Source organism: Rhincodon typus, chromosome 48 (assembly GCF_021869965.1).
Source record: "Rhincodon typus isolate 14 chromosome 48, sRhiTyp1.1, whole genome shotgun sequence".
NCBI classification, from domain to species: Eukaryota; Metazoa; Chordata; class Chondrichthyes; order Orectolobiformes; family Rhincodontidae; genus Rhincodon; species Rhincodon typus.
The window spans coordinates 2,599,792-2,618,430 of record NC_063379.1 but is presented as its reverse complement, the minus strand read 5'-3'; the positions used below and the strand labels follow the sequence as shown (position 1 = coordinate 2,618,430).

Genomic DNA, 18,639 nt, shown 5'->3' with positions numbered 1-18,639 from the left:
TGCTCCACAGGGGCAGGGTGGATGCCTGCCTCAACAGCCTGGGCCAGGAGAAGGCCTTTAACGGATATTGCTTACCTACATGAGGAGCATGCTGTCCAAAATGGGCTTTGGGGAAGGAATCTGCAATTGGATTCAACTGCTCTACACCAACATCGTTAGCGCAGTGTCAATCAATGGGTGGGAATCAGAAAGCTTCCTGATCAGATCAGGAGTCAGGCAGGGCTGCTCACTCTCCCCCTGCCTTGTCGCATAGAGCGCTTTGCTCCATCCATCAGGAAGAATGCGAGCCTGAGAGGGGTGACTATTCCAGGCAATGGAGGCCTGCAGCTCAAAGCCTTCCTGGAAATGCATGATGTCGCTATTTTCTGCATGGATCCGGTGTCAGTGCACAGACTCATGAGCATCTGTGACCAGTTCAAACTGGTTTTGGGAGCCACAGCAATTGAGAATATTCTTTGGGAACTGAGCCAACTGATTCTTGAGTCCCTTCTCCATCAGGACAGACTATCTGAATGTGCTGGGAATATGATTCGGAGGCTTTGCGGCATACGCAAAAACGTGGAAGGAGTATATTGCCAAGGTGAGGCAGAAACTGAGCTTTTGGAAACACCGCTCTCTCCATTGCAGGTAAAAATCTGGTCATCAGGCGTGAGTGGCCCATTCCCAGAATCTGTGCCATTGCAGTCACCCAAGCCATCTTTCACTTCATCTGGAGCTCGAAGATGGACCATGTCCGCAGGGACACCATTTACAAAACTCTGATCTTGCCAATGCGGCCCTCATTCTGATCGCCACCTTTATGTGCGCTGCATCTCGTCGTGTATTGACCCTCAGTACGCAAACACCAAGTGTCACTGCATACTGAGTTGTCCCGGTGTTGCGAAGGATGGGACTGGCCTCATTTACCACCAAACGTTTGTCGTTGGACCGTTCCTTCATGGAGAAATTTGCAAAGAAAATACCGTTGGCCACAAGTCCATCAGGAAATGGCCAGCACGTACCATCGGCGAGACCCCGTGGGAAAAGGAGGGGGTGGATCCTGTCAGGTTGTTCCCTGGGCAGACTGTCGAAGTCATTTGGCAGAATGCCTCATCACCAGAAGTTTCCAACAAGCTCCAAGCCATCACTTTGCTGGTGGTGAAAAGGGCACCACCTGTGAGATCCTTCAAGTACGTCTAGACTCCCTGCACCATCTCATGCTGCTCTCAGAGCAGTGCAGAGGATTAGAGAATATCTCACATCCCGTTCTGGAATGTGCCTTTGCAAAGGAAGTCTGGAGAACGATACAAGGGTTATTGTCAAGGTTCGTCCTGAGCAGCTCCATGATGTGTTCTCGGGGCTGTTACCCAGGACGCACACCGAGACAAACATCGACTGCACCTGGAGGAACATCAACTCGGTGAAAGGTGCTCTTTGGTCTACCTGAAACTAGTTGGTCTTCCAGAGCAAGGAGTTGACCTTGACCAAGTGTTGCAGTCTGGCACATTCCAAGGTCCAGAACTACATACGCACCGAAGCTTGGGCTAGCTGCAGGCAAGGTGCAATGGGAAAAGACCACTGTCTGAGGCCTTTTTGATGAAGTTAAATAGGGGTCTGTTCAGTTATCGGACCATCCAATATATCTAATTGTAGCCTGGTACAAGTTAGAAATGCCTTTGGCTGTTTGGATAGAAACAAACTCCAAAGTTTGTTTGTTTCTTTATACGCTACTGTACAGAACCGAACTGCTTGAATGATGTATGTATGTAAAGATATTTTTATGAATAAAATACAATTTCAAAATTCGAAAGACAGTGAAGCCAATTGGTTCTGCCAAGTTCAGTATATTGAAAATGAGTCAAATGACGCTGTTTCCGAAGTTACATCACTGGCCAGCGAGCAGTTTTTGGGTGTTCTCAGGTCGTAAGAGTCAGTAGTTAAGTGCGGGGGCTTATTTCTTTACAGGTCATTAGGTTAAGAGTACAAGCAAAGTCAAACTCAGAATAAGGTGCAGTTCGGAGAAAGGTTCATTGGATTTGAAACGTTAATTTTGCTTTGTATCCCACAGATGATGCCAGACCTGCTGACTCTCTCCAGCCATTTCTGTTTTTATTCAGATTTCCAGTGTCCAAAGATCCTAGTTTTATTTCAGAGTAATGTTGTGTTCTTCTTCCTCTCTCCCCAGATTCCTATACACCACAGGCACCCTGATGATTGCCTTCTCGCATGCTGGTGAGTCTAGCTCAGAGGGTCAGTGCTGAGGGAGCGCCGTGCTGTCAGAGGGTCAGTGCTGAGGGAGCGCCGCGCTGTCGGAGGGTCAGTGCTAAGGGAGCGCCGCGCTGTCGAAGGGTCAGTGCTGAGGGAGTGGGCACTGTCTAAATGCAAGTTCTTTCGGTCTTATACACTCTCTCTTTGTTGCAGATATTGCAGTGCTGCTGTTTCCTGCTCTCTGTCTGCTTGCAGTTGGCGGAATCCTGTTCCTTATGACAAATATACAGGTAATCACTGATGGTTATGTTTCTATCTATGGTAGCAATGCTTGGAATGTTGCCTTCACATACTCAGTTGTGTCTGCGTCCACACAATAAAAAGTACACCACCGTCTAACTAAAGCATAAAATTAATGATTTAATGTATGTGCAACCCTGGTCCATTTGTAAGTTCTTGGATCAAGTCCATCTTTCCATTAGTCACCGGAAACAGACGCCTGTGGTTTCAGTTATAATAAAGATCGATAATCAAGAAAGCTCAGTAAATGAGGTCATCCTACTGTGTGCAGAAAGATTGTCATATTCAGCTTATCACCAGGCACACTTTTGTTCTCCTTACTAAAGAGAGTATCTCATTGGCTTCGAAGCACTTCAGAGCAGGTTCTCTTGACTGATTCCTGGTATGAGGGCGTTATCTTATGAGGCAAGGTTGACCAGTGCAGTCCTTTTGTCTTTTGGAGTTAGGAGGAATAAAAGGTAGTCTTACTGAAACGTGAGGAGTCTCAACAGGGTGGACACTGAGAGGATGTTTGCCCTTACAAGAAGGAGAAAGAGGGAGAGAGAGGGTCTAGAGCTACAGGGGACAGTTTCATATCGAGGAGGCTACTATTTAAGAGGTAATAAGGATTCACTGCTAGACCTTTTGAGCATGGGCGTTGGGATGTCAAGTTGAGGTTGTACAGGATATCAGTGAAGCCTGTTCTGGAGTACTGTGTATAGTTCTGGCCATCCTGCTATGAGATATTATTAAATTGGAGAAGGTTCCAAAAAGATTCACCAGGATATTTTGGGAATGAAAGTTTTGAGTTATAAGTATAAGCTGGGACTTTTTTTTTTTCACTGGAATGTGGGAGTTTGAGGGGTGACCTTGTAGAGGTTTATAAAATCATGAAGGACATTGATAAAGGGAATGGTAAGGGTCTTTTCCCTAGGGTGGGAGTACAAAACTAGGAGCCGTATTTTTAAGGTGAGAGGAGAAATATTTAAAAAGGAAATGAGGGACAACTTTTTTTACACAGAGATTGCTTCATATGCGGAATGAACTGCCAGAGGAAGTGGTGGATGCAGGTACAGATACGTTTAAAAGACATTTGGATAAGCTCATGAATAGAAAATGTTTGGAGGGATATGGGCCAAACGCAGGCAAGTGGGGCTAGTTTAGTTTGGGGAAAATAGTTGGCATGGGCGTGTTGGACTAAAGGGTTTACTTCCATGCTGTGTATGACTCAATGAGAACAGTTTATTTTCCCTCGAAGGGTGGTTTTTCTTTGGAATTATCTCCCCAGGGAGCAGCAGAGCTGTGGATCACTATATTCGGGGCTGAGTCAAGCAGATTGCAAGCTCGGGGGCCAAATTGCCTATTCCTGCTCTTATCTGCTGTGCTTCTGTGATTGAATGGGAAGCTAAAGGTTATCAGAGGCAGGTAGGAAAGTGAAGCTGAGACTACAGTCAGATCAGCCATGATCTCATTGAATGACCGAGCAACTGTGAAAAGGTGGATGGCCAAATCCTGCTCTTAATTCTCAGCTCTACACACCTGTTTGCGTTTGTGTCTTTGTGTCTCTTTGTGTGTGTGGTAGTAAAGATCAGTCTAACCTAGCACAAGGCCACAGTAGGAGCCTTGCCTACTCTGTGTGGCACCACTATTCGGGAGGGGTCATTGATTGGAAATGGCTCCAAGAGGTTCCACGGACCCTCAGAACACCACTGACTGTTCCATTCCTGTCTGCTCCCCAGGTTGGAAACTTATTTGGCAGGCGACGGTCTACAGTGATCACTCTGTACAACGGAGCATTTGACTCCTCGTCAGCTGTGTTCCTGGTGATCAAGGTGAGGGCAGCAGCACACGAGACAGCTCACAAGAAAAAGATCGAGGGGCGACCAACCAAATTCTACTCAACACCAGCAATCAAGAGGCATTCGGGGGCTGGGGCAAGGTGAAGATGGAATGAGGACCCAGGAAGTCCGGGGATTGGGGTTGTGGTTTACAGAGAGGGGTTTCAGGCTCAGCTCAAAGATGAAGAGGGGTCTCGGGGAAGGGCGAGAGCAGGATGGAGAGGGGTGTTGGAGGGAGGAGCTGGAGACGGGTCTCGGGAGAGATGACAGAGCTGGGGAGATAGAAAAGGGGGAAAACAGAGAGCTAGTGCATAGAAAGGCAAGAATTGGTGTCTGGAGGGGCCTGCAGAATTTGATGATGGGACGGGTAGTTGGAGAGAGAGGGCCCATCAAGGCAATAGATGGAGAAGGACCTCTATGCTGGGAGGGGGGAGGCAAGGCCAGAGGAAGGACAAACCTGAGCAGGGAAGAGGCCAAGAGGGAACCTGGGATTGAGTGAGACCAGGGATGCAGGGGAAAAAATGGAGAGGAAGAGAGGACCATGGTTGGGGGGGAAAGGGACAGCACACGATTGACATTGACGGATGTGGAGGCCTCTGAGCGAGAAGGAGTGTGTGTGTTAGGAAAATGAGTGAACTGAGAAGAGTGTGTGCAGCAAAGACAGAGGGGTCTGGTAGAGAGAGCTAGAGAAATTGAGGAACGCAGGGGTAGAGTGGAATTGGGGACCACGAAAGTGATTGAACAGAGAAATTGCTGCGAGAGCTGTGGTGGGGAAGGGGAGTGAGTTGGCACATGCGGAGAGGCCACTCTATGACAATACTCTTGCTCTCTTTATCCAATCCAATGTTAAGATGTACCCGTTGTTTGACTCAGTCCTGGTCCGTCTCCCTGCAGGTTGCGTATGAGGCTGGTTTGTCCTTAAAGAACATATTCTTGTTTATCAGCTGTCTCAGCTCCATCCACATCGCACGGACCTACCTGCTCCTCCCACGGTCACACATTCCCTACCCTCTGCCAGATGGCTACACCTATGGGTAAGGAAAATGAATAACAGACTTGAGTACAATTGAGGGCTTTGGATGATTTAAAACAGAATAGCAGAAATATAGGAGTGAGTTACAGACTAGAATGTAATTGAGGAGTTCTGGGGAATTTATATATGGATTAACAGATACTGGGAGTGAGTTACAGACTAGAATGTAATTGAGGAATTTGGAGAGTTTATATATGGAATAATAAATACCTGACACTGATTACCGACAGGAATCTAATTGAAGTGTTCAGGATGGTTTATGTATAGAATAATAGATTCCAGGGACTGAGTTACAGACTGAAATGTAATCAGTGGATTTGTAGTCTATATAATCACCTCAGTCAACACTCTGTGATGTAGATTGTATTGTTCTGGCGGTTTGTCAGCTTTAATTTCTTCAGTGTAACCTTCTCCCTGATACTGATTTCCTTCAACTCCTTATTCGGCTGAGTTACTTGAATTTCTATTTCTGGAAATTTCTCAGTGAAAACAGAATTAGAGTAATCATTGAGCTTCTCTGCCATTTCTCTATTCGCCATCATAAATTCTCCTGTCTCCATAATAGACCATCATTTGTTTTAGCCAAAAATATTTCCTTTGTATGTATCCATAGAAGCTTTTACAGGACGTTTTTATGTTTTTTGCCAGATTGCATTCATTTTCCATTCTCCATTTCCTTGTCAGCTCTTAGGTTCTTCTTTGCCAAATCCCCAGATTTATTGGTAAATCTGGCAACTTCATGGGCCTTTTCTTTTAATCTTTTTTGAGTTTTGTGCTTCAAAGGAATGTACGGTTACTGTAAGCCATGTAATAGCTCTTTAAAGGCTGTCTATTGCTAATGTCAGCAATTCCTTTTAAAGTATCTTCCCAAATTAATCGCTGATTTCCCCCCAAATCCACATTACTGCTTACCCCAATAAGCTGTCACCCCATTGCTTGGCAACACATCTGCCTTAAAAATATTCAAGCATTGTGCTTCCACCGCCTATTCAGGGAGAAGAGAAAGTCACCTCATTGTTTCTTAAGGAACGGTTTGTGAGATTGGTAACAACTGGAAGTTGTGTTTCACGCGGAAATTCTCACTTTGTTGGGACAGGACGCAATGTGAGGGGCCTGACGTATTTACATCCCAACAAGGGGTGAAAGATCAGAGCCGGGCCGAATCTCTAAAAGAAGGAGAAGGAACTGAGGGAGAGAAGGGTGAGCAGAGAGATGAGACGGAAGAAGGCAAGGCTGAGGGGCAGGAGGTGCTCAAGGCCACTGAGGGTGCAAGTCTCCTGCACAACAGCTCAAAAGGTGAGAGCAATGTCACCCCCTCCGCATCCACTTCCTTGTCCCTCTTTGCATTTCCATCTCCTCCTAATTCCCCTTCCTTCCTTGCTCCACTCCCCACTCCCACGCTTCCCTGCGGGATCCTAGACTTCATAAAAAAGGATTGAATCCAGAATCTGGAGGGTTGTCACTCAGCCCTTTACCTGATGCTGGTTAGGCATGAACTGGGGGATGTTTGCAGTTGGCACACCGGTAATGTTGCTGGAATGTGATAATCCAGAGGCCCAGGTGATGCTTTGGGGACACTGGTTCAGACCCTATCACAGCAGATGGAGAAATTTATAGTCAATCAATCAAGTTTTGATTCGCAAGCCTGTCTGATTAACAGTGGCCACGAAGCGGTCAACTGTTAGGTAAAAAAGTACCAGATTGTCTGGTTCTGTAACATCCTGCCATTCCTGCCCAACTAGTTTCTGCAGATCCAAGGTGGTGTAATTAACTTCGGACTACCTTCTGATTCATAGAATCCCTACAATGTGGAAACAGGCCGTTCGACACAATGAGTGCACACCAACCCTCCAAAGAGCATCCCACTTAGCCTGTACATCCCTGGACACTATGGGTAATTTAACATGACCAATTCACCCTAACCTGCATATCTTCGGACTGTTGGGGGAAATCGGAGCACCCAGATTATACCCATGCAGACAAATGATTAACCAAGGCAATCAGTTCAATGGGGAACCAATGCTGGCTGCACCAGACACGACTGCACTCCATGAAGGGATACGCTTTGAAAAAGCACCTCGTGGTCCAATTCCAGGACACCCGAAAAGAGAAAGGGGGATGGAGATTAAATCACGGTGTGAAAAAAATCAGGGAGAGGTTCCGATCAGCTCGGGATTGGGAGGGGCTGTTTCTGGTGTCAGTGAGCAGAAGGATACAGATTGAAGAGTACCGGGAAAGGAAAAAAAGAGTCGCCTAGAAGGGCAGGGTGGATGTTCATTTGACGCAGCGATCCAGAACACAATGGCTGCAAGGATGGCAGCGACAGATTCAACTGGGACACTCCAAAAGGGAGAGCTAGAGAAATACTGGAAGGGGAAAGGTCTCCAGGGCAATGGGGTTGGGAATTACAAGGGCCTCAGTGAGATTTCCTTATACAGTGCTAGTCTAGACAAGAAGGGCTGAGCAGCCTCTGTCACTGATTGGAACTTTCTCTGCAAGTGTCCCAAACACCATGGAATCTTGTTTTCTCTCTCTCTCGCTCTCGTCAACTCCGTGTTATGGACTAGACCAAAACCACCCCTCCCCAAAGTATTGGAAGGAGATAGCCTAGACCCTAACTTTCACATTTATTTAAAGGCAAGTGTAAGGTGCGGTGTTTCAGATGTGATTCAATTGGTCCACCAAGAATCAAAACACACTTTTATTCTTACAACACATGGTGGCTCAGTGGTTAGCATTGCTACCTCACAGTGCCACGGACCCAGGTTCGAATCCACCCTCAGGTGACTGTCTGTGCGGAGTTGGCATATTCTCCCCATGTCTGTGTGGATTTCCTTCGGGTACTCCGGTTTCCTCTTACTGTCCAAAGATGTGCAGGTTAGGGTGGATTGGCCGTGCTAAATTGTCCCATAGCACCCAGGGATGTGTAGATTAGGGTGGATTGGCCGTGCTAAATTGTCCTGTAGTGCCCAGGGATGTGTAGCTTAGGGTGGACTTGCAAGGTTACAGGGATAGAGTAGGGGGATGGGTCTGGGTGGGATGCTGTGTAGGGGGGGAGGGTCACTGTGGACTCAATGGGCCGAATGGCTGCTTCCAAACTGTAGGAATTCTATGCTTCCATGGACACAGGCTGCAAACAAAAAATTGGCATAACCTTAACTCTATTGAAATGTTTCACATGTTAATATAAGATTTAACTACTAGCCATCAACTATTCCAATATGGGCAGCGTCCCATAAATACACCCTTTGGCAAAAATGCAGTTCAGCAAAACAGCTATGATTCTCATGTGCCATCTCTCTCCAGTCCAGAAGAATGAAATAATCTGCCACTTTTCATTTTTTTTAAGAGGAAGCCTGGCTGTCTAAGACTTCACTGCAGCAGAGAATTCAAGCTTTTAGTTCAGCAGACCTTCTAACTAACTGAAAGCAAAACGAAACACCTTCCTATGTCTGGGTGACCCTGCTCACTCATGATTCCTTTGTCTAATTTTGGGGAAAAAAAGAGACACCCAGGGTGAACTCAAAACCTGTTTCCCAACTACCTGTCTGAAGGAGACATTTCAGAACCACTACAGCAACACCACTCTGCAAGGGAATCAGCATCTGTCTCTTAAAGGTACAGTACAGTCACGTAATTTTAACACTGTCTCTCCTCCCCTCCCACTGTAGGCCCAGAGGCGAACGAGGAGGCCATCCCGTCCTTCAGGAGCTGTGTCTTCTCGAAGCTGTTCCTCACCCACCTGCTCTGGCTGTCAATCCTGCAGCTCCGACATTACCTGTTCATTGGCACCCTCAACCCCATGCTCAATCTGCTCGCCGACGGTGACACCAGTCTAGGTACGGACGGTCACTGCTCACAGAGGACATGGAGTGAGCAGCAGTGAGACTGGGCGCGACAAAGAGTGGGTAAGGGAGGGAGAGAAGGGGTGAGGGAAGGAAAAGAGAGAGAGAGTGGAGGAACGAAAGGGAGAAAGCAGGAGGAGCGTTGGGGGAGAGACAGAGTGGAGAAGGAAGGAGAGGAGAAAGAGGAAGTGGAAAAGATAAGGGAGAGCAGAGTGAGGCGGAAGGGAGAGAGAAGGGGCAGTGGGGGAGGGGTGGAAGTGAGAGGGGAGAGAGAGAAGGAAGTTTGGGGAGAGTGAGAGGGAGTAGGAAAAGGAAAGAAGGGAGGCAGTGGGAGGAAGGAAGGTAGAGAGAAGGAATGTGAAGGATAGAGGGGGAGTGGAAGAGGAATGATCAGAAAGAGAATGGAAAAAGAAAAAAGAGATGGGTTTGGGAGGGGAACAAAGAGGGAGTGGAATAGGAAGAGAGAGGGAGTGGAGAAAGAAGAGAAAGGAGGAGGTAGTGGAGAAGAAGGAAGGAAAAAGGGAGGGAGTAGGAAGGAAGAGAGAGGCAATGGGGAGTGAAGAAAGAGAGAGCACTGGGAAAGGATTTGGGTGGTGACAGGACAGAGCAAGCACTGGCAGAGCAGTGGTTAGTTCAGACAAGGGGATGAAGAAAAATTGAACAGGAGGGGAAGGGGAAAGAGAGCAGGTAGATTGAGAGACAGCGAGCTGTGGTCAGAGGAAGGAGACTGCAGGGCATAGAGAGTGGGACAGAGTGCACAGTAGGAGAGGTCAGTGGTGGAAAGGGAGGTGAAACTGAGGGAAGAACTTGGGGTGTGATAGCAAGAACCTTCAGCTCCCCCAACCCCGTCTGAAGCCACGTCAGATGATTTGTAACCTCAGCCCCGGATTTATCCACGAGAGAGGTTTCTGACCTGCTTATGTGCCTTCACTACAACCGTCTGTCTCCTCCTCTGTGACCTCACCAGACTTCACACTAAAACCTTCACCCAAACCTCACTCCCTCCAGACTCCATTATATCAGAGCTCGCCTCCAAAGTTCAACTGCCCGTGTGACCTAACCTGCAGCGAGTCCCCATCACCTGTCATCTGCTCCATTCACTGACCCAGACTGACTCTATCCACGCAACCTCTTCTAGCCCCTACATCCCTCCCTATCTCTGTAACCTCCTCCAGCCCCTACACCCCCTCCCTATCCCTGTAACCTCCTCCAGCCCCTACACCCCTTCCCTATCCCTGTAACCTCCTCCAGCACCTACACCCCTCCCTAACTCTGTAACTTCTTCTCCAGCCCCTACACACCTCCCTATCCCCATAACAACTTCCAGCCCCTAAATCCCTCCCTATCTGTGGAATCTCTTGGCCATCTCAACGTGACAACTCAAGGTGCTGGACGTGGATGCTTAAGATAATGCCGCATATCTGTCCTGACCGTTCACCAGGAGGTGTTTGTCCCCCTGGGACAATCCGTCCACCCACCTGCCTGTCCATCTCTCTGTCTGTCTGCAAGGGATCAGCATTGAGTCTGGACATTCTCAGTTCCATGGGCTGTGATCCTCTTGTGAGACTTGCCCAAGTTCATGCCTCAGATCATAGTAACAAAATGAATAAGCAAAAAATAAAAAATAAAACCAAAACCTCAGTCGGTCTGGCACTATCTGTGGAGAGAGAGAGAGTTCACATTTTGAGCTACAGATTCTTGGCTCTAAGGAAGAGCCAGACTGGACTCGACATATTAACTGTTTCTCTCTCTCCAGAAACGGTAGTGTTTTCTGTTTTTTCTTAAGAGTTCCAGCATCTGCAGTGTGTTGCTTTTATCAAAATATGTTATAACACTTTTCCCCTCTCCCCACTCCTCATCTTTCTGTCTGTCCCTCTCTCTCTCATGCACTCCTCTCTCTCTATCTGTCTCTCCCCTTCCACCTCTTTCCACACTTCCCCCTCGCTCCTTATCTCCAATTCCTTCTCTCTCCCCTCCCCCCTCCTCCCTGTCTCTCCTCTCAACCTCCCTCTGCTACCCCTCTTTCTCTCTTTGCCCTCCATCACTCTCTTCCCCTGTTCCTGTCTCCATTTTCCTCTCTTTTGTCTATGTCCCTATCTCTCACCTGCACACCCGCTTTTTTTCTCTGTCCCTATTTCCCTCTCTCTCTTCCTGTCTGTCTGTCTGTCTGTCTCTCTTCCTCCATATCCTCTATTTTCCTTTTCCCTTTCTCTTCCCTCCATGTCCTGTGCTTTTTCTCTCTGTATGTCTGTCTCTCTGCCTCCATTCCCCTATTCCTCTCTCTCTCTTCCCCCCTCCCCTTTATATCTCTGTCTCTCTCATTATCTCACTTCATGTCCTACCATTTCTCCATGTATCTCTGTCTGTCCATCAATTTCCTCATTCATCTCTCCTTGTCTCTGTCTCTCTTCTCTCTCTCTTCCTCCCTGTCTCTCTTTCTCTCCCTGTTTTTCTCTCTCTTCCTCCTATTTCTGTCTCCCCCTCCCACTTCTCTCTCACCCCCGTTTTTCTGTCCTCTTTCCTATCTCTGTCTCTTTTGTTTGTCTCTTCCTGTCTCTCTCTCTCTCCGTGCCTATGTTTATCTCTCTCTCTCTCTCGCTTTCTCTTCCTCCCCCTGTCCTCCTCCCTGTCTCTCTCTCTCCCCGCCCCCGTTTCTTTCTCTCTCTCTCGCTCTCTCTCTCTCTATTCCATCCCCCCACCCCACCCATTTTATCTCTCTCCCTCAGTCAGCACATATACAAATGCCTTCGCCTTCACACAGTTTTTTGGTGTTTTCTGTGCCCCCTGGAATGGACTACTCATGGACCGGCACAAACGGAAAGCCAAGCCAGCTGAAAGTGCTGTCTCAGGTAACGTAGTTTTCGACACTCTGCACCCTCACCATCTCTGCTAACTCAGCTGTGAACACGAGCCTCTTCCTTCAACTCAAGAAACCCCTCAGTCCCGGTCTTCAACGTACATGATGCCTGAGTGTCCACAGCTCGTAATGTTTTGTACTTGCTCAAAGTGATGCACACAAATGAGCAACGACCCTTTCTGTTCTGACAAATCGAATCTGTTCGAATCTCGTGCCTTCTCCCAAAGTAACCCAGGAGCTCAGCGCAGTTTCCCCTATTAGCTGACATGCTGCTGTGCAGAAAGCAATCAGCCTGGAGCTGGCACACCATTCGCCCCCTCTCGCCTGCGTTATAAATTGTTGTAGCAGTTTGAAGTTTGGCATTCTTGCGTGTGTCCTGATGAGTGCGCGAGGGGAATGTTTTTGGCAACAGGGAGAATGCCGTCTGCACACCAGAATCCTGCCCACGAGGGAGTGAGATAAACTCAGAATAATCCTGTGATCTGTTGAGTATGGGAAGATTAAAAGATAGCGGGTCAAATTCAGAGAATTTGGTGGGGTTAGGTTTCAGAGATGCATGAAGCATTGGTGTTTATTTTAATTACTGTCTGTAACGATGCCTCTTTCTCACTCCACCCACAGGTTTCGGTGCGCTGCAGCGACTGGCCGACATGAAGTCGGCGGTGCTGTCCCTCACCATCACGGTTACACAGTGCGTCCTGTTCTCTCTCTCCGCTGCCATTCCCATACTGCCTGTGCAGTACCTGACCTTCATCCTGCAAGTGATCAACCGCTCTTTCCTGTACGGGGGCCACGCTGCCTTTGTTGCCATCGGGTACGTATTTCAGGCATCGCAACAGCTGCCCCGCTGCCCGAAATTCTGATCCTAATTTTTACCTGGAACAGTAGTCCAAAACCAGAAGTTTCCTTTGACATCCCAAACAGTTGCTCTAGTTAGCCATCCAGCTGGACCACACTTGGGAGGCACAGTGGCTCAGGGGTTAGCACTGCTGCCTCAGCGCCAGGGACCCGTGTTCAGTTCCAACCCCAGGTGACTGTCTATGTGGAATTTCCACATTCTCCCCGTGTCTGTGTGGATTTCCTCCAGGTGCTCTGGGTTCCTTCCACAGTCCAGAAATGTGCAGATTAGGTGGACTGGCCATGTTAAATTGTCCCATAGTGCCCAGGGATGTGCAGGTTAGGGTGGATTGGCCGTGCTAAATTGTCCCATAGTGTCCAGGGACGTGCGGTTTAGGGTGGATTGGCCATGCTAAAATGTCCCATAGTGCCCAGGGATGTGCAGGTTAGGCGGATTGGCCGTGCTAAATTGTCCCGTAGTGCCCAGGGATGTGCAGGTTAGGGTGGATTGGCCGTGCTAAATTGCTCATAGTGTTCAGGGATGTGTAGACTAGGTGGATTAGCCACGAGAAATGCAGGGTTACAGGGACTGGGTAGTTGGGGTGGGTTTGGGTGGAATGCTCAGCAGAGGGTTAGTGTGGACTGAATGGACTGCTTCCACACTGTAGGGATTTTATGATTTAGAATACGATGAGCGGTTTTGGGCCCCATACCTAAGGATGGATGTGCTGGCCTGGGGTGGGGAGGGGATTGTGGGAGTGTCTAGAGGAGGCTTACAAGAATGATCCCAGGGCTGAAGGGCTCGTCATATGGGGAGAGGTTGAGGACGCTGGGTCCGTACTTGATGGAATTTAGAAGGATGAGAGGAGATCTGATTGAAACGTACAGAATACTGAGAGGCCTAGATAGAGTGGACATGGAGAAGATGTTTTGCCCGTGTAGGAGAGAGTACAGACACACAAAGACACAGGCACATACACACAGATACATACACATACAGACACACGCGCACACAGACAGGCACATGAATGCATTGTGACACCATCCTGATGTTTCATCCTGTGGTGAGATCAGAACCTGGGGCCATCAGCATAAGATGGTCAATAATTCATGCTGTCGGGAATACAGGGGTGGGTGAGGTGAATACTGTCAGTATGTAAGGGGAAGCCGAATGAATACGAGGGAGAAGGGACCAGCCGGATATTGGGCTATGAGAAAGCTGATGTGTAGCGGAAACACCAGCCCAGAGAAGATGGAGTGAATGGCCTGCGAGTTCTCTAACTCTCATCATATCCCCTCCAGGTTCCCTCCCTGCCACTTTGGGAAGGTCTTTGGTACATTGATGGCCCTCTCTGCAGTCATTTCTCTCTTCCAGTATCCCTGCTTTGCCCTGGTCAAGGGACCCTTGCAAGATGACCCGACGTATGTGAGTATCAGAGGAGCCGGGGCTCCAAATCACACAGCCAGATTTGTGATGCCATTCACTGAATTCAAAGTCTTGTTCTGTGTCTCTCTAACTAGAGTCTCTCTCTTTCTGTCACTCAAAGTCTGTCTAGCTCAGAATCTCTATCCCTTGGTCAGAGCTTGGCACCTGTCTCTCTCTCACTTTCTGTCTCTCTCTCTGTCTCTCACTTGTGCTCTCTCAGTCACTCAGAGTCTTTCGCTTGTTCACTCATTCTCTCCTCTCATTCAGTCTGTCTTTCACATGCTTGCACTCTCATATTCCCTCTCTCCCACATGCATACTTTTCTCACTCTTTCTCTAACTGTCTCACACACTTACTGTCACATTCGCTGTCTCTCTCATGCTCACTCTCCTCTGATGCTCACACTGTCACTCTTTCTCATTCTCTCGCTCTTCCTTTCTTGCACGCTTGCAGTCTCACACAACTGTCACTGTCTTTCTCTCTCTTTCTGTCTCTCCCTCTCCCACTCTTTCTTACCCCATCTGTTTCTCTCTCTCTGTCTCTTACAGATGAACATAGCATTCATCGTCCTGGTGACCCTGGCCTATAGTCACCCTATCAACGTCTTCCTGCATTGCCGGCAGGAAATCCAGCAGAAGGGAGCCCTGAAGTCTCCCGAAGTTGATGTACCTGAGCTGGGAGAGAAGGACAAACAGCCAAGGGAAACTGATATCTGAGTCAGGCCTGTGTTTGGGCTGGGAGGATGGGTGGGTGTGAGGGACCCGCAGGAGACTGGGCTCTGAGCAGATTGCCATTTCCTTGGAGACTGGAGTCTGTGTCCCATTCTGGAATGTTTGGGTCACAAGATGAGCTCACCATCGAGATGTCCGGACAGTATTCCTTCATTTTAGACGGATGTTTCTGTTGTTTAATCCCAGAAGATTGCCAGTGCTCCTTCTCATCTTCCTCTCCAATACGACCAGCCTGTCCTCCTGCTCACCCTCCCTTTCCTCTCCGATCTTCTCCCTTCTGACTTTGTCTGTCTCTCTCCCCTCCAGCTACTTTTTCCGCCTCCTCCCTAGCATCGTCTTTCTCGCTCCCTTCACCGTCCTTCTTCTTTCCTCTTCTTGCCTTCTCCTCCCTCACTCCTCCCTCACTCCTGCCTCATCCTCCCCTTCCAAACTTCCTCCCCAGGCTGCCAGTAAAAGTTGCTGCTGGGAGAAAGTGCCACACCCAGGATCCCTCAGGAACACGTTTCCCTTTTAAACCTATTAGTGTGGGGCCCACACAAGCAGAGCTGCTTCTGGCTTCAATCCTGTTCCTTTCCTCTTCTGCGGAATCCCATACCTGTGGACAAACATGTGGCTCCCAAGTCAAAAATGATGCTTAACCCAACTAATATGTGCAGGTCCCCATGTTGGAAAAGTGCAAAGTCTGACTTTTCAGCCCATCTGCTCCATGCTACACAAGAGCCTACTCTCTCAACCAGTCTCGCTCACCCCCATTGACAAACCATCCTGTTCCTTTCTCCCCTTGTGTTGTTTACCCAGCTTCTCCTTAAACCGGTAGACAGGATTCACCTCGCCCACTCTCTCTGGGAATGAGTTCCACATCCTCCCCAGTTTGTCAGTCCGGAGTTTCTCCGGAATGCCTGACTGGATTTATTGGTGACAGTCCCATATCGATGGCCCCCTTGGTCTGCTCTCACCCACGAGTTGAACTATTTTCTGTGCATCTACTCTGTCAAATCCTTTTATCATTTCAAACAGCTCACTCAGTACATGAGATACAGAGACTGGAACTGTACACAGTGACTCCCAGTGTGATAGAGACTGGAACTGTACACAGTGACTCCCAGTGTAATACAGAGACTGGAACTGTGAACGATCAGTTCAAGTATTGTCAAACTAAAGTTTGAGAGACAATGCATATAAGCCCTCAAATGTCTAACCCATTGAGCACAGGTCTTTGTAAAAGAGGTGCACTTTATAAAAAGACATTTGTTTTGCACTTCTCAACTTCAGAATGTGACAGAAACATACCCAGCCCATGAAGTAATCCATAGTAATAAAGTTTTGTAACATAGACAAACGTAGCCTCTAAACCTGTGCACAGCAAGATCCCATGAACCGACCAACGGTCAGACGGTCTGTGCTTTGAGATGGCCATGTTGTCTGAGGAGTTCGTACCAGGCCCCCCAACCACCAGGGAAGTTCTTGCCCCTCCTCAACAATACCTTGAGGGAGGGATATTGTTCATCCCAGAGAGGGCCCCAGTTTAATGTCACACCCCAGAGGACGCTTCCGACGATGGGATTGGGTGTGGGAAAGGGAATTGACTGAGGCCCCTCATCAAAGACCTCAGGAGGGATGAGCACTGAACAGTTCCCGCAGGATGGGGGAGAACATTGCGAGGTTTTAATTTTGTAAATAATTCTCTGTCTTTGTTCTTTTTATTTGCTTCAACTGGAAAGCAGAGTGAATACTCACCTGCTCGGACACTTGACCCACTGACCAGGGACTGTGTCTGTCCTCAGTTCTCAAACCAGGATTCCAAGTGTCATTATTAACTGTGCCAAGATATATTGCGAAAAGGGAAAATGTTTTCTGAAAAGACAAAATAAAATTTTTACAACAATTAAACCAGCATCATTTTGCTTTATTTGCAGTATTCCAAGGATAGGTACAATACAATAGGGGTTAGGTATAATGTAGAGCTGTCTCTGCATTATCCTGACGGCATGTACCCCCAATTTACACCCAGTGTCAGCATCGAGTACACCCGAGGACAGGGACAGCACGGTATTAGATACAATGTAGGGCTGCCTATACATTACTCTGATAGTGGTCCCCCACTTTATACTCGGTCTCAGCATGAAGTGCTCCCAGGTCAGGGTCAGCAAAGGGTTAGATACAGGGTAGAGCTCGCTCTACATTACCATGATAGTGTGACCCCGACCCTACCCACTTTATACCCAGTGCCAGTATCAAGTGCTCCAGGACAAGGACAACACAGGGTTAGATGTGGTATAGAGTTCTCTCTACATTACCCTGACAGTGTGCCCCTGCATTATGCCCAGTGTTTGTGGGACACTAAAGAACATTTTAACAATTACCAAAATGGGCCAACGCTTGGTCATTGATTCCGACTTCTCAGTACAGGGAGGCTGCATTTCCCTTTCCTGAGGCAATCTGTGGGATCCTCCTTCCTAATTTTTCCCAAAGCAATTAAATAAGGAAGTAAAATTATTATTGTCCAATTTCAATGAACTTTACTCAAACTGAGATAGTAAGGACCGCAGATGCTGGAAACCAGAGTCAATAGGTGTGAGACTGGAAATGCCCAGCAGGTCAGACAGCATCTGAGGAGCAGAAAAGTCAATGATTCAGTCTGAAACCCTTAATCAAGACTGGGGAGGGTGAGGGGAGCCCAGAAGTAAACAGAAGGGGGAGGTGGGGCTGGGAAAAGGGTAGGTGGGGTGGTTGCAGATAGGGGGTTATTGTGATTGGTCAGTAGGAAGGGTGGAGCAGATAAAGTGAGTAGGAAGATGAACAGCTTAGGTAAGGTTGGGGAGATGAGGAGAGGGGGAAGGCTGGACATTGGATAAGGCTGGCGATGGAGAGATTTTGAAGCTGGTGAGGTCAATATTGAGGCCATTGGGCATGGATGGACATGTCACCAGAGGAGTGGGATGGGGAATTAAAATGGATGGCAACTGGAAGGTCAAGTTGGTTGATGCGTGTGGAGCGCAGATGTTCCATGAACCGGTCCCCTCCAAATAGGAGAGATTAAGCATTGTGTGCACTAAGTGATTTTGTCCCTCTCTGTTCACTGTTCAGAGAGTAGATAAGAAACCTGCCATTTCCCCCAAAACCTCCCCCTCTACATCACTGTTGGCCTGGAGTCACATGTAGGCCAGTCCCAATAAGGACAGCAGATTCCCTTTCCCTCCGGGGCATAAGTGAACTGGGATTTTCCCAAAAATGGGTGAAAAAGAAACAGAAAATATGAGCTAGAGTAGGCCATTCAGCCCTTCAAACCTGCTCCACCATTCAATGAGATCATGGCTGGTCATCCAACTCAGTCCCCTGTTCCTGCTTTCTCCCCCATACCTTTTGATCCCTGTAGACCCAAGAACTATATCAAAATCTTTCTTGAAAACATTCAATATTTTGGCCTCAACTGCTTGCTGTGGCAGAAAGTTCCACAGGCTCCCCGCACTCTAGGTGAAGTCATTTCTCCCCATCTCCGTCCTAACCCACATCCTTAGACTGTGACCCCCTGTTCTGGACTCCCCGGTCAATGGTAACATCCTTTCTGTGTTGACCCTATCTAGTCCTGTTAGAATTTTATAGGTT

General features: G+C 48.1%; 1 protein-coding gene across 2 annotated transcripts; it reads left to right on the top strand.

The window, feature by feature from the left end:
• The first annotated feature begins 1,856 nt into the window (after positions 1–1,856).
• On the top strand, positions 1,857–16,923 carry LOC109925684 (equilibrative nucleobase transporter 1-like). 2 transcript variants are annotated; one of them, XM_048620701.1, is made up of 11 exons: positions 1,857–1,987; positions 2,165–2,211; positions 2,401–2,477; positions 4,206–4,298; positions 5,199–5,338; positions 6,434–6,633; positions 9,009–9,176; positions 11,909–12,031; positions 12,661–12,853; positions 14,179–14,302; positions 14,851–16,923. In XM_048620701.1, the coding sequence occupies exons 2-11, from the start codon at positions 2,190–2,192 to the stop codon at positions 15,016–15,018; spliced, it is 1,308 nt and encodes a 435-aa protein (XP_048476658.1). In that variant the 5' UTR covers positions 1,857–1,987; positions 2,165–2,189; the 3' UTR covers positions 15,019–16,923. The 2 variants fall into 2 exon arrangements, with proteins under 2 accessions (XP_048476658.1, XP_048476657.1); XM_048620700.1 differs by having other exon boundaries at positions 1,857–2,211.
• The last annotated feature ends 1,716 nt before the right edge of the window (positions 16,924–18,639 follow it).

Bases quoted from the DNA above. Each gene is read 5' to 3' on its own strand.
- LOC109925684 (XM_048620700.1), top strand. From the start codon at position 2,136: ATGTTGTGTTCTTCTTCCTCTCTCCCCAGATTCCTATACACCACAGGC. The intron at 2,478-4,205 runs GTAATCACTGAT...TCTGCTCCCCAG, and splicing joins TCCTTATGACAAATATACAG to GTTGGAAACTTATTTGGCAG. The intron at 5,339-6,433 runs GTAAGGAAAATG...TTGTTGGGACAG, and splicing joins CCAGATGGCTACACCTATGG to GACGCAATGTGAGGGGCCTG.